Raw genomic sequence first — 15,954 nt, 5'->3', positions numbered from 1 at the left:
ATTAATATCTCTTTAAAAAGTATGCAGTGAATAAAAGTCAACTGTAATTAATGAAATGAATATTTTTAAAATTTTTTGTTGAGGTCATAAAATAACCCCCCGACCCACTAGTCGTACACATTAAAAATGGCATTAATATTGCTAAGTGTATGCTAAGAAGTTCTAGAACGTAGTTATACATCAGTACCTTTATAAAAACTTTGTTGTTAATATGAGTCAACAACAGTTAACGAATGTTTAAATTTTTTTCTAAGGTTGGCATAAGTATCCCCCGCCCGAAATTGGCCATAGCCGTTACTAAAAAAGAATTGCTATTGCTAAGGCGAATGTGTTGAATATCAAAATTGGCCGTGACTGAAGTTGTGTTGAAAGTACTGGAAATCGGACTGTACCAGCGGAAGTAGCAGCTAACTTTACATGAACGTGATGTGCTCCTGTAATTGGGAACTATGAATTGTAGGCCTTGATGGTTAGTTACTGAAATTGCGATATTATGCTAGTCAATTAATTTTTAGTTAGGAACGAATCATTCAACGTACAGCATCCAGCATGATTCGTTTAATCAACTCGAAAACGTGAATCTGCGTATGTAATTTTATTTGATCATAAGTATATGGACACCTAACGTGATGTGGAATTGATCACCAAATGTCACGCGAAGCGTACCAGCTAGTATGATTGCAGGTGGAGAGTATTGTGTTGTCAGTAGGGAAGCAATAATCGCAGAATGGATCAGACACAAGAGCTCAGTGACATTGAATGTCGACTGAGAAACAAATACGTCTCGTACGTTTCAACTCTTAAATGGCTGTGCAAGACGACTGCTGGTACTGCGACTGAGAACTGGAAACATGATGCAACATTTACAGGCCTCATGTACTGACGGAGAAGCATTACCTTGAGTGGCTGTAGAAAATTGTATGCAATCAGCAGATGGAATCACTCCTGAATTACAAAGTGCTAGCAGCAGTCCACCTAGCACAATCACCCTGCATAGGGAGTTAAAAAGGAATGGGGTAAAATGGTCTCGCAGATCCTCATGAGCCACAAATTCATGTAGTCAGTGCTGAGTACCTCTTGAGATGGATGGACAGCGATTTACACTGACTAGGAGCAATGAGTCACGCTATATCCTGTGGCAGTCGGATGGAAAGGTTTGGGTTCGGAAACGCCTAGAGAAAATTGCCTGCCATCATGTGTAGTGCGAATATTTAAATTTGGAGGAAGTATTGTGACTGCATGGGGGTGTTTCTCGTGGTTAGGGCGTGTTCCGCTAATTGTGCTTAAGTCAATACTAAATGCGGAATAATATGAACGAATTTTACAGATCGTTTGACATCAGTATGTGTTCGATCAGCGGGACAATGCAACCTGTAGTAAAGTAGCATCTATCATGCAGTGGCCTGTGGACAGTAACATTCCTGACAATTGCCTGGTCTCCCGTGGGTCCTTACCTGAGCACAATGGAACATCTTTGTGTTGAGTTTGTACATCGGCTTCGTCCCACACGCCAGGATCTAATTACCTTCTCCGGTTTCCCGATCTTGAGGAACAATTGACTCTCATTTCTCGCTAGACATCCACACACCTCAGTGAAAATGTCTCCAGTAGAGTTCAAGCCGTCATAAGGGTGTTTAGTGAATACAGCTCATATTAGTATCCACTAACAGCTGTCTGGATACGTTTGATCAGACTGTGCAAAGGTATATAATTTGGAGTGCAACGTCTAGTCATTACGGAAAGCACAGCTCGCGGCTATATGAGACCGACTAGAGGCTGCAGTGGAACACTACTACTTGGGGACATTTAACTGTTTATGGATAACACGAACACACAAACATGACAAACACTGGTGAATCCCTGCAGCACATCAAAATTAACTGCCACCGCCAGGTGTAAACTAGTCGACCAAGAGGCAACGCAGGGAAGCGGAACTGCACCCTAAAAGCAGATAAACCCAACCACAGCTCTTATACCGTAATCGATTTACGACCAATCGACCACTTAAATGACACTCTTGGCCTGTCACAGACGCTGCAGCTGGCCCAGGATACCTCGCAGGTGCCCAGTCCCAGCGGTACCCCTTCTCGAAAACTCTTTATGTCGACCTAAGCTATGACATCAGTACCGGGCATTGCACGATACCCAAAACTAACAACCACCCTATCTTCGCAAGCTCTGTCACTGACAGCAAGCAATTCGCTACTGCTCTTACTACCCTTCCAAACAATCGCAGAAGTATTTTGCCCTTGGCGCTTTCCTTGACACATTTTCACCTCTGCCCTTGAAACCGCTGCCCTTCGCTCGCTTTTCGTCCACTATCTATCTCTTCGATGCGACCGTATTATTGGGTAATCTTGCCCAGATATACGGATAACATCACAACCCCACATTCCATGAAGTCCTCGTGTAGTAATTAACAAATATGGAGGTGACAGTAGTTTTTATGAGATGGTCACTACGTCATTGTGGGCGTGGACGGGCTCTACCCTTTGCGTGATAAAAAAAGAAAAAAATGCAGTGGAACTTTACGTTTGGGGCCACGAACTTGGCAGGATCCATGTCGGTTCGCGTGTCACTCAGCAGCATATTCCCGGCTGACACACTGTTTTACATGTATGTGCTCTCAGCGCTTGTAAATTTTTCAGTGACCTAGTTCAGTCTCCGATAATATTTAACGGGTTTTACTTTCCTCCCTCCGGTTATGAGAACTTGCGCTGTTATTCAATAGTAATTGCTGGTTAGAATCTTGCAGCTTTTCATGAGTCGCAACCCTCGGGAAATGGATTTATTAGTGGTTTAACGAACATACAGCACTTTTTATTGTCGTGAATGAACGACACTCGAAAGATGAGGTTAATTTGAAATTTAACTTTGATTGATTATGGGCTTTATCACCCTTAATGTGACAGTGATGAGTACATTGTATAGGGACTCTCGAGTCCGTCTACAGACTTGGTAACTGTTATGAAACACCCTGGGTGCTGACCTGACAGTTTGGACTCAGTATATGTGCCAGTAGCATGCAGTAGCGTACGGACATTTTAATTAAAAAAAATTTAAAAAGAGTTCAACAGTGTAAGTGTAGGTTTCTGCAGCCGCTGTCACTCTCAATAAAATTCTTTAGCGCTGTCGACAACACTGTCAATACATAAAACTGTCCGACATTTCAGTCACTACTGCAAAAGATCTTCCTCGGGGCTTTGTATTAAGCTAGACTGTTGAATGTGAGAGACTTTAGATCTTATATAGCAGCGGAGGAAGCTGCTTTACGTAATTTGATGGGGCGCTTGAGGGCAGAAGGGATGTTAGGCGTTCGTTATTGGTGGGTCCTTGTCATTGGTGGGTAAAGACGTGTCTCACTGGTGTTTAGATTACGTCTTGCCATTGGTTGAAACAGGAGAATCAGAAACGGACGGTAGTTGTGACGTAGCACTGCGTACTCGTTATCAGGTGTGGGCAGCGGCGTGCCCGCGCTCAGTGTGCGTACGACCACCGCGGTGCCCCGCTCGCACGTGTAAGTCGCTTTGCGCGCTGTCTGCTATCTAATGTCTCTCTTATTAGGCAGTGTAGCTCAGCATAAAGCCCTGAGACAGGCCGTCTACAATAGTGGCCGAAACGTCGGACAGTTTATGTATTGACAACAACCCAGAACAGTTTGATTGACAAAGTTTAATAGTATTAACAGAAATGGGTTCGTCTTGGCTACATAGATTTGTAGTCGCTTGCATTTCTGTCACCAGCCTAATGATAGTGTTCTCTTACAGCTATTGTACTGCATCAGAACTCCCCAAGTTGCGATAAAACACCTACCCTTAGGTTTCGTGTTTTTATGTAGCGTTTAATCTTCATATTTTCTTGTCAGGTATCCTTCACCATCGCTTAGAAGCTCGTGTGAGCGCCACATGAAAAAAAAGTGAGAGGCAGATGTTAATTTTCTTCTGGCGGACGCAATGCTAACGTGCCATCGTGTTTCTGTAACAAATTTGCCAAAGTAAATGGTGGGTCTCAGTACACATTGGCGTGAATTGCGCTGTTCATTTAACCCGTCGAGTTATTTTAAATTTCCATTAAAGAAACAAGCAAAAGATATCTTCCGACAGTCACAAGGAACGACCACAAATGATACTAGTCTATGTAGGAGCAACTTACATGCCACTTAGAACTGACACTTACGGATGCAGGTTCTCCCCCCCCCCCCCCCCTCCTCCCCCCATCATCGCCACCAGATAACGAATGGCCAGACACTTGGTGACATTTAGACTAGAACCCTCGAAGGGACGTTAACTACATTTCTATGAAACCTGACACGATCAAAGTTTCTGGAGTACTTTATCTTGATTTTTAATATAAAATTTGTCTTGATCGCACATTCATAAAAAGATGCTCTGTCTCGAATGCTAACTCATGATTTTCATATTTAAAATAGACAGAAAAAATATTGTTCGCAAATACTTCTACGTACTTAGAATATTTACCTTATAAAAAGAAAAGAAAGTGAATGAGCATAGCATTAGAGTTTCGTTACACTGAGTAACTCGTCAGATGTAATACAAACATGTACAGTGTCATAAAAATTACTGTGCGGTCTATGATGCTACTATTTAACATAGAGACAAATGCACATCTGCTAGAGAGCACAACGGCGTGCACGGTAGCATGATTAAAGTTATCGTATAAAAATCATACAAAAACACAGGAAAAGACTATTGGAAGTTAAATTATGTGAATTTAAGGATTACATTTTAACATGAGTTTCTATGGTATCCGCATGTTGTAACCAATTGGAAACATACCACGGCATTAGTTTAACTATGTTTTTGAACGCTAAAACCGGTTTCATCCACCAGCGAGGTTTTGCAAATGATTATGAACCCAGCGCCGTTGAGATACACAGAAAAAGGGAAACAGCAACTCGTATTCTAATCTGTATGCTATTAGTAACCAACTTGTCACGAAACATGTAAACGTACTCGTACGGTAGACTGTGGTGTATATTATAATTTTCAGGCTGTTCTAGCCGTGCACCACCAAAGACAATATCGGTTCACAACACTTACTTATACTGATCACATTACGGGTCTGGAGATGTACAGAAGTTTTATTTTACGAAAAGCTCGTGTTATTTGATGTTATTAATATATACAAAGTGTCCATCAAACGGTTCTAGTAAGAAATTCAGGAATGAAATAGAAGGAGTGGGTCACCAATAAACCCCTTAGGATCTTCTTAAACTGAACTTTACTACTAGATAAAGTCGTTATGGCTGCTGGAAATATATTGTTAATGTGTGCTTCTGAGTAATGGACACCTTTCTGGACCGGAGTAGGTGACCTTAAATTTTTGTAAAGATACATAAAAATTGTTCCCATGGAGCGAACTGTTGGTTTGAAAAATGAGGTATATTATTTACGATAAATTTCATTAACGCGTAAATAGCTGGGAAGCAGTAGTCAGTTTCCTTCGGCCTCGTTTAAAAACCTCTTCCAGAAACTGACTAGTATTCCGTCTCTAACGGCAAACGGTTAACGTCCACCTTTCCATTAAACTGTATCCGATGTGGAGGGGGATTTCTCTAAAAACTTTTTTCTTCCAGGCATCAGCATCTTGTTCCTGGCTGTGATCGGTACAGACTTCTAACCAGCTTGGAAGAACAAGAAGTCTACACCAGCATGGATAAGCCGGACTTGTACAAACTCGGGTGTGCTCCCCTCACGCTGCTGGCCGCCAAACAGATTGACGAGCTGTGGCCGGTCCTCACGTGGCCGAGGCAGCCGCTGCCGGTGCTCGACATTGGCTGCGGGCCCGGTGACGTCGCCAGTAAGGTGGGTTCTTCACTTCCAGTCACGTTACTACTCCATCAGAGCAATCGACGACTAAGCAACTCCGATGTATTCTGAAAAGTACCGTCGCTCTTGGCTATCTAGGACCACCGAGAAAAGGAGGTACACAGAGTGTTCATTTCAACAGAAGACACTGTAGTATCTTGAAACTACATTTCGGACCAAAAAAAGTTCAAATTCCAATTTGCTTGCTCGGAGGGGGACACTCAGTGATATCAAACTCAACCCGCCACCCAACCCCGTGCGTGGCTGGTATGGGCAACTTTGAAATCTTCAATGGGAACCCCCGTTTTTTATTGTAGATTACGATTCTACGGCCAAATCTGTATACTTTTGTCTGAAGCGTTTCCTTCCTTTCGGCACAGATGACGCTGTAATCAGAGGAACAGAAATGGGTACCCCATCGTAATTTATGACATGATACTCAGTGGCCCTTGAAAGGCATTGGGACCGCACCCCCATGCTGTGAAGTTGGGCCAGGCCAGTATTTCGTAACTTTTAATTGCAACCCCATTCGCTTCGTCGTATTCCTTCGACACGTCGAACAGGGGAGTACTTGACGCGGCACTGTGGCCATGGCTCGCGACGAACTCTACTCTCCTTTTCCATTTCGAGTAAGTGTTCAAACGCAGTATCACCATCTCCAGTACACTTAATGATCCACTTTCCAAATGACCGTACACAGGACAGAAGCATAGATGCGGGAACAGCAGCATCGCCGTTTCCGATGCTGTCGCCCATATCTTCACGGCCTGTTGGCTCTTGCTGCTGCACTTCATCTTTTACATATCCCCAAAGGAAGAAATCCAGTGACATCAAATCCGGCGACCTAGCAGAACAACTAACAGGGCCACTTCTCCAGATCCACCGACTAGTGTAAACACGATTTAATAGCTCCGGTGCTCCAATTGCATAATGCCCCGGGAACTGTCATGCTGAAACCACATACGTTGTCGAACGTCGGGGACAACGTCTTACAGTTGTACCGGTAGTTCCTGTTTGTGCCCCTTCTACGTGCCGTCGATAAGATACGGACTAATGAGTTTGTTTCCTACGACGCCACAAGATATGTTAACCGACCAAGGACGCTGATGGTCAACTTGTTGTAACCAGTGGGGATTGTCTTCACTCCAGTAATGCATATTACCCCCGTTAAGGCAACCATGGTTTGTGAATGTAGACTCACTGAAAAATAGTTTCTCGGCAGATAACATGGGGGTCGATTGCATTTGTTGACGTGTCCATTTACAAACCACTACCCGGTTATGGAAATCGGCGCCATGCAATTCTTGATGCAGCGATTTGTGGTGTGGATAATCCTTAAGACGAAGCAATATTGTACATTACTACGTACGAACATATTCGAATCGCGGTGTAATTGCTTATCCGTGGGCTGTGGTTCACTGCCACTGTTACAGCTACTTCACTATCTTCTCCTTCAACAACAATTTGATATGCCAGACTACCAGTAAATGGTAGCTTTAATGCGCCGCTGCACATATTGAGTAAATGAGATAATGTCACTGTCCATCCCGCTCACAGGTAACTCATCACCAGCAGCAACAAGGGCTTTACATTTATCACACCCATTCATGAATTTTAGTAAAGAAAGCTATACATAACGTCCTACGTACGACAATAGATTTTAGACTTGCTATAGGATTTCTATTCTACTTGCATAATCCTTGTTCATCTCCTGATTTACAGTACTACCTGGTACACAACAGGTGCACCATATTTCTGGCACCTATAATAATTAACAAGAAAAGGATACTTGCTAGTCACCATATAGCGGAGATAGTGAGTTGCAGACAGCCACAACAAAAAGACTGTCAGAAAGTGAGCTTTCGGCTAACAAGACCTTCGTCGAAAATAGACAACGCGAACACACACACACAGACACACACGCACACTGGCAACCGCAACTCACACACACGTGATCATAATCACCGACTATTTTCTTTGAAGGCCCTGTTGGCCGAAAGCTCATTTTCTGACAGTCTTTTTGTTGTGCCTATATTCGATTCGGCACCTCCACTATACAGTGAGTATCAACTATCTTCTTCACAGTACTGTTACTTTCTATCTTGAATTTTACATTGTGTAATATCTAACAGATCGATATATCCTTTTCGAAAGCAAGAAAAAACACGATGCTCACGATTAAGCATGGACTATTTATGCAAGGTGTTAAAAATTATCCCATAATTTGAGAGGCGATGCCAACGGCCTTGTCGCAGTGGTAACACCGGTTCCCGTCAGATCACCGAAGTTAAGCGCTTTCGGGCTGTGGTAACACTTGGATGGGTGACCATCCCGTCTGCCGAGCGCTGTTGGCAAGCGGGGTGCAATCAGCCCTCGTGAGGCTAAGTGAGGAGCTACTTGATTGAGGAGTAGCGGCGCCGGTCTCGTAAACCGACTTACGGCCCGGAGAGCGGTGTGCTGACCACGTGCCCCTCCATATCCTCATTCAGTGACGCCTGTGGGCTGACGATGACACGGCGGCCGGTCGGTACCTTTGGGCCTTCCAAGGCCTGTGCGGACGGAGTTTTTTTTTGAGAGGCGATAGTGTGGTCCAAAACAAGACAAAAATATCCAGTAAACATGGCTTCTAAAACGTATAAATTAAGAGCTGTGACCATTTGTTCAGTATTAAAAATTTGTTTCACACGAGCCTATATGAACAAATGCTCATAGCACTTAAGGTATACATTTAAGTGCGCATGTATATTGGACTGTTTTCTTGTTTTAGTCCATACTGCCACCTTTCAATATACGGTACAATTTTTTTAACATCCAGTATAACGAAACATTTGCCTGTGCGTTTAGGTCTCGCGCTGTGAGGGTTCCATACAAACTTCATTATTTATACAGACAGTTCATTCATATCGGAAATCGAGAATCTCGACTGCTTACCAACTTGTTATCAACAATGATGACAAAATATTAGTCCCAGGAATTGCAAGCCGTTCGAAAATGTTTTAATTTCAAGTCCGAAGTCGGATTTCAAATGACAAAAACATAATTTTTCGTGTGATACAATTACAAATTTACATAAACTGTGAAATCTTGCTTCATGCCAAAATTCATGATTCTAGCTGAACGGGAAGTAACTATAGTTTTGATGAGTGAGCTTTCGAGTGTCAAAATATGTCATAAATGGCCGTACCTCGTGACTTCACTGTCTTGGAAGCTTCACTTTCTTACTCCGTCAAGGGACAGTAGATATTAGCATGTGGCATAAATTTAAGCTTGATACGTTTACTCGTTCGAGAAAATGGGTTTTTGACAATTGGAGAGACAGATGGACTGACAATAAAGTAATCCAGCAGGGGTTCGATTTTTACCGACTGAAGTAAGGAACCTTAAAAAGAAACGAACTGTAAGTACACTGTGTTTTCATCAGTTTATGAACAATGTTCTGACACAAGGACACACAAATCTGGAAACGAATCCAGCTCAAACGCAGCCGATGTTCCTCACACCAGCGTTGAACGCTTGCTGAAGACGTGGACCCGACAAGCTCACCCTACGTATACAGGAGCCGGCCACAACCCATGGAGTTTCCACGATACCGGCGGGTTTTCAAACAGACACGGGTTGATGGTGCGCCGCCTGAACTACCTTCCAGTTGACGCAGGCTCTACAGGGTGGTCATAAACAGTCTGAAAAGCTTGTAGGGGTGTTGCAGGGTAGGTTGTACTGAGAAATAATTGTTGAGAACAAAATTCATACGTTGCGGCAAGTCCGATTTAATTAGCAATAGAAGCACTTGCACGGGCAAAAGTGCGGTAATGCACAGACACCTGTTAGTCCGTAAATTACCTCTTCTTCAAATGCACATCACCAGCTAAAATGTGCCTTTTCCGGAAGTTATAAATTTAATCTTGGTGAGTAGAAGCTACATTTGTGCTGTCTGAGGAAACGAAGGAAGAACATATTTGGCAACAGCTTCTCCAGTACACTGCTTGAATTCACGAGTTCAACTATTTGTCTAGCTAATTTCAATAATAACAAAATCAGAAACGATTAATAATTATTTCCCAGTGTAACCTACCCTGCAACATCCTTACAAGCTTTTCAGGCCGTTCCCGACCGCCCTGTACAGGCTTTAGCTGGCGCGGTGAGCTATGTTCCGCGGACAGCGCGGCGAGCCGCCCCCATGTACCAGACCACGACACACGGACAGGACGCTCTGTAATCTTCACCGTGCTCTCCATTCGACAACTGTGGCCTCTTTCATCACCCTCCTCTTCTCTCAATATTCGACATGTCTGGAAATTGCACAGCACGGTTGTATCAATGATCTGCAATACCTGAGGATCGCTTTGTCTCTTCAGAGAAACTGAAGCACTGATTATTTTACATGCTGCGTAGCTTAGAAGAGCAAATCAGAAAGTATATTTCTGTACTGGCAGGTTTTAGCCCCGCGGCTGCCACTGGGTACGAAGCTGGTGGCCTGCGACATCAGCACAACGATGCTGGAGTTCTGCAGGCAGCACAACGCGCTGCCAGGCACCATCACGTACGAGCAGCTGGACGTGGTTGAGCCCGACCTGGAGAACTCCGCCGTGTGGCAGTACGCGCCCTTCGGCAAGGTGTTCTGTTTGCTGCTGCTGCATTGGGTGCCCGACAACAGGTGTGTGCTCAGTTTGTCGCCTTATCCAATACCGTACAACAGCTGGCCTGCCTTATTTCTCCGATTGTAATGCAAGGGGGCTACACTTGATCACTCCAGCTAATGATTGCTGTTGTGGTACTTCCACGAGTAAGAAATACCATAACAATCAGTCATACATTTTCCCCAATAATATTTTAAGTTTATCGATATGTATATCTTATGGTACGGACAAAACTAGGTTATGTAAGGCTTGTTGTCAGACTGGCAGAAGAATGTGTTGTGTATTAAAACGAAGTCACAGAGCACCATGCAACTACGAGGGCACGTCAAAGGGTAAGGAACACTGTTTAAAATAGAAATAAACTATTTTATATTCAGGCCAACCTTAGCTTTTGAAAGGCATGACGTTAGGCAGAAGTCCGCTAACAGTTGGTTAAATTGATTTTCATTGAAGCACAATGGGTTTCTCTGCCTAAAGCCTCATCGTCAGGTGCAACATACGCGGTAAAAAGCAAAGTACAGCGTCACCATATAATGTGGATGTTAAAATTAGTAAAGGAATGTCAAAAATATAGTCACAACTTAAAAAGATTGCAGGCATACCGGTCGCTCCTAGTAAGGATTTACTATTCAGTGAATTTCGTCATATGGCGTACCTTCATTTCTTAAAATTTGCCTGCATCAAAAAAGACGAAAGAAAATCTTTTATAGTGAGTGGACGCTAAAAGTTTTTAAAAAAGGGACGGTTTAGCGTTAAAAAATTGTCACTACTATCATGATTAGTCACGACACTACGCAGATTACTGTGTGGAAAGTGTCAGGTGACAGTGTCTTACCAGTGTGACAGAAAGGCAGGTCGGTGTAGGATAGAGCAAAAGCGCCCTGCATGACCGACAAGGAGAGACTAGCTGGCTGGCGGAACGGAAGCTATCCATGTGGACCGAGGCCCACAAGAAAGACAGGCCGCGGCGCGTACGTCACGAATGTAGGCGTGCGCTCCCTCGCTCGCTCAACTCAGCAGACGAAAACTACGTTTATACGTCTTTTAACTCGTAACTAAATGTGTACATACAAACGAGAATTGCATCTTTTGCTGGAATCCGCTGTTATGGATTATTACTGTTATTAGTCCTACAATGATAGGAAGTCGACTACGGCTATACTGAGGTACAATGAAATTAAAATCATGCCAAAATGATTATCAGTTGCATAAGGAACCACTTCTTGTATGAAATGAGGACTGTTGAGCAGAAGAGACTAAATGCGATACACACTTATATCAAGTATTAGTCTTAAATTACATTTTGTTGTAGTACTGTTCATCAGTAGGACTACATAATAGCAAATTCCAGTAGAAGATGCAATTCTCATTAGTGTGTTCACACCAAGCTGCAAGTTAACAGGTCTAGGAACGCATTTTGTCTGCTGAGCTGAGCGAGCGAGCGAGTTCAGGCCTTCCTTCGTGACGTAGGCGTTGCGGCCTGTCTTTCTCGTGGGCCTCGATGTGGGCAGTGTGACGTCATGTACTCATGACTAGGAGCGCTGGGTCGATGCCTTTACACACGAGAATAATACAGAATTTTATTACGTTCTAAAACTAAATCATACAAACAATCAAAATTAGACAGAATGATGTGGTGTCTTAATTTCAATTGGTTATTCATCGTGAATTGTGCGTTTTCGTTTACTCTCTCTAACATATTCAAAATGTGGCCTTTTTCTTTCTTATGGAATATTTTTAAATTTTCTGAAGGGCTTGTGATGCTGTGTCCCTCTTCGCTAAGTGCGCTGTCAATTTAACTCGTGGGTTATTTAAGATAAGGTGTTCCTGAAATCTTATTTGAAATGACCTACTGGTTTGTCCTATATATTTCTTACGGCAATCATTGCATGTAAAACAGTATCCAGCCGCTTCATTATATTTGTTTACCAAAGTTTTTTGCCTGGGTTTACTGCTTGTATCCGAAAATGTAAAACACGCTGAAATAATGTTTTACATCTCGTATGACTGTATTTTTTTCGCGTACTGCACCCAGATATGGTATTCTAAAAGAAATAGAGCGTTCCTTTGCCTTCTCGGGTGGTGTTTTGCTTTGCCCTTCACCGAGCTGGCCTAACTCACACCGGAAAGACACTGCCACCTTATAATTTCCACATAGTAACTTGCGTACTGCCGCGACGTGTTAGAAGTGACGATATTTTATTGCCAATCCAGCCCCTTTTTGAAAACTTTTAGCGTCCGCTCATTATAAAATGTTTTCTTTTCTCTTTTTAGATGAAGACAAATTTTAAAGTATGTAGCACACCTCTGGTCTCCCGTTAGAACCGACATTTTTTTTTTTACCAGGAGAGGACATGGCACATGTTCGACAAGTCAACTGGAAGAAAAATAAAAGCTGCAAAGGCGTACTGTTTACTGAATATGTTCCTTCTTGATATGCATAAAAAACCACGAAAGTTCATGATTCGCTACAGGTTGTTCTGCAAGGCATCTTTGAACGAGAGACTACGGGGAGAGTAGTATAGATTTAGAAGCTGTAAAACTACTTTGGAGGAAATAAACCCCTCTGGTCTCTACGAGACATGAAAAAAATCTCATTCACGCTTTCAACTCAACGGAAAAAGAAGGAAAGGGCAATATAGATGGGTACAGGGGAGAAGCTGCTGGTTTCATTAAAAACAAAACGGCATATCCCGTTGTGGCTTCTCCCCCACCTCCCCCCGCCGTCCACAGTATCGGCATCTATTCGAGCATTGTGATATAGCAGAAGAAAGTGAAGACAACATGGTCGTTATGAAATAATATTAGGAAAGTTATTGGACGCGAAAACGTATCCCTTTCATCGTGCCAGAATGAGAATTTCAAAGAAATCACAATGGGATGCAGTGATAGTAAAAAAAATGCCGTCGATAGCGCCTTAGCTGCAAAATTAAGCAGAAGGGTCCTTCCCTGTCCCTAAGAGTCCGTTAGAAGAACATGTTGCTTTAATACCGGGCTATGGACAACAATGGTATATTCGTAAGATAAATTTAAAAACTCTTTCATTAATCGGTTGGAGGATAGACATCTTAAATTTTTAGAAAAACTGTTCTTTGCCCCTAAAAGGTAGTAATTTTACAATTAGTCTATAATTTAATGCAACATTTGAAGCCACAGGAACAAAAAAGCTGTAGTCAGTAATTTTTTTATGGAATTAATGAAGTGCCATTCTGAATTTTCACCAAGGTGTGCTCAATCTGCTGGTTTTCAAATAGCACAAGATATGAACAGAGAGCAAGGAATGATTACATTGAAGACCTATAACGACACTGAATTTACCGTTACATGTAATTTCATATTTGTGCTCACATTTACAATGTTATCGTTCTCATAATGTGTTCGGCGTTGTGAACAGCAAGTTCAAGCCTGTTAATTTAACTTCGTTTGCATAATGTGAAATTAAAATCACCTTATTTTGTGTGGGTTTTTAGTATTATTGTTGTACATTTTCATCACAAAATAGTTTTGTTGTAATTCGTTCATTTGATTCTTACAAAAAACCAGAAAGTATTATGTGTCCTCCACTGGGGCAACGCCTCCTAAGACATTAATATTTTCACAGGGGTGCTGTCCAGAACATTCAAAAGCTGTTGGTGCCTGGAGGAGAGGCTGTCTTCAGCATAATAGCTAACATGGTGTTTTACACAGCGTTTGAAGAAATGGCGAAAGACTCGCGTTGGGCGCGGTACATGCAGCTAACCCTTAGGTCTACCCGATTATTCTCCTAAATCTTAGAAATACTTGGGAAATTATGGTTAATAATACTAAAAATGCCCTACCTTAGGAGAAGTCAACTTGTTTAGCCTGCCACCCACTTTCGTTTCTGTGTTAGTTGTAAAATTTTCTAACCGTCCACCGATTACACAGTAAATATGATTTATGAAGTAGGGATAAGTTTACTTTAGAAAATTTATAAAGCCGAGCTACATCAAGTTAAAACATACAATAGTCAGTCCCTTATTGTCAAAATTTTTCTTTAAAGCATAATAAAAGGTTCAAAATCCCTACCGGCTACCACCCACCACCAAAGCTGAAACGCCCACTTGTGGGTGGGAGGGACCATGTTGACCACCACTGCATTCTGCCTTTTCCTCAAACGAAACTAAAGTTACTAGCCAGGGAGAATTTTCTTTTATAAATCTGAGGACTGTCGTACCCATTACGATTGACTTTAAGATTCTCAGAGTTGTTCAACGTTCTCGAGTACTCGACGTTTCGACCCCCTGCTGCGATCATCAACAGGAGTCTTCTAGTGTCCCATGGTTAATGAACAGGGCTAATCATAGGGCAGAGAGAGGCAACCGAGCACTCAGTCTTCCCGTATTTCATGTACGATAAGAACCGGAAGATGCGGTATTACCGGCCAAGCTGATAACAATAAATTATACTGCACTATCCCTTGGAATATGGCTGAACTGGAATGCAATCACACTACTGTCTATGGCTCTACGTTGTCTAGGTGTCTGATTGCATCAGCCGGATCTTGTTCAATTGATAATTCACATGATCGCAGTTCCCTCGAGCTGCACAAACAAATAAGTTACAATAAATTTTTTGGCCAATGCAAAGAGTTTGCAATAAATTTAAAAAATTTATTTCAACAGATTCCATAAACACTTTTCCTGGTTCCTTTTGTCCGCCTCAACTGGTATTTAAAGCAAAATCGTGCACCAGATGTGCTTAAAAGGAAATGTGAAAGTCCATAGATCGTCTCGTGTACCTCCATACAACGTAGGTAACAATGTAAAATTTCTAACTTGTGAGCGCTGATGCGCCAGGTAAGTCACTGTTCGACAGATACGAGGGCTTGTAGAAAAGCAATGCCTCCGACTTTTTAATTCTGTTCTCTATACTGGTAGAGGTACTAAAGGTCTGGCTTATTTCTCAGTCGACTGACGTAAGATGGTTTCGAATTGTAGCGTGTAAAATAGCGGTATGTACTGCAACTATGTCGGTGCATAAGAAACAATGTGTTGTAATGGAGTGTCTAACCGCAGACAACGTGCATCCAATTGAAATTCATAGAAAAATGAAAGCAATGTGTGGTGATGATTGTATCGACATCACTAATATCCGACGCTGGGGTGTTCGTGCTCTTAATGAAGGGAGTAAAAATCGTCGAAGGAGACCAAGAGATGAATACAGTAAGTAGATTCAGAACCATGTAGCCTGCAGTATTTATTTGGGTATGAAGAGACTTGCACAGTATAGAATAGCATGGAGAGCTGCATCAAACTAGTCTTCGGACAGAACGCCACAATAACAACAACCTAATTGTGAGTGACAGAGCACAATCTCTTTCCAAATCTTAAAGAACAGCTTAGAAGACTTCGCTTTAATAGCGATGAAGCAGTGTAATTAGAGGTAAGGTTTTGGTTCCGTCAGAAAGTCAAATATTCTACAATGGCTGATCAACAAACCGGCCTCTAGTTGGGGGAATGTCTTCGTCA

At 42.4% G+C, this 15,954-nt stretch overlaps 1 protein-coding gene across 1 annotated transcript; it reads left to right on the top strand.

Annotated features, from left to right (window-relative positions):
- The first annotated feature begins 5,672 nt into the window (after positions 1-5,672).
- LOC124593889 lies at positions 5,673-12,743 on the top strand. Its single transcript, XM_047132236.1, has 3 exons — positions 5,673-5,825; positions 10,262-10,482; positions 12,740-12,743. The coding sequence occupies exons 1-3, from the start codon at positions 5,673-5,675 to the stop codon at positions 12,741-12,743; spliced, it is 378 nt and encodes a 125-aa protein (XP_046988192.1).
- Positions 12,744-15,954: the final 3,211 nt, after the last annotated feature.

The sequence above is a fragment of the Schistocerca americana genome, chromosome 2 (assembly GCF_021461395.2).
Source record: "Schistocerca americana isolate TAMUIC-IGC-003095 chromosome 2, iqSchAmer2.1, whole genome shotgun sequence".
NCBI lineage: Eukaryota > Metazoa > Arthropoda > Insecta > Orthoptera > Acrididae > Schistocerca > Schistocerca americana.
The sequence above is the reverse complement of the archived record's forward strand: the minus strand, read 5'-3'. Positions and strand labels throughout refer to the sequence as shown.

What these genes read in the sequence shown, in the direction of transcription:
- LOC124593889 (XM_047132236.1), top strand. Translation starts at nt 5,673, where the DNA reads ATGGATAAGCCGGACTTGTACAAACTCGGGTGTGCTCCCCTCACGCTG. An exon ending in CCGGTGACGTCGCCAGTAAG is followed by an intron (nt 5,826 to 10,261) that starts GTGGGTTCTTCA and finishes CTGTACTGGCAG; the next exon opens with GTTTTAGCCCCGCGGCTGCC.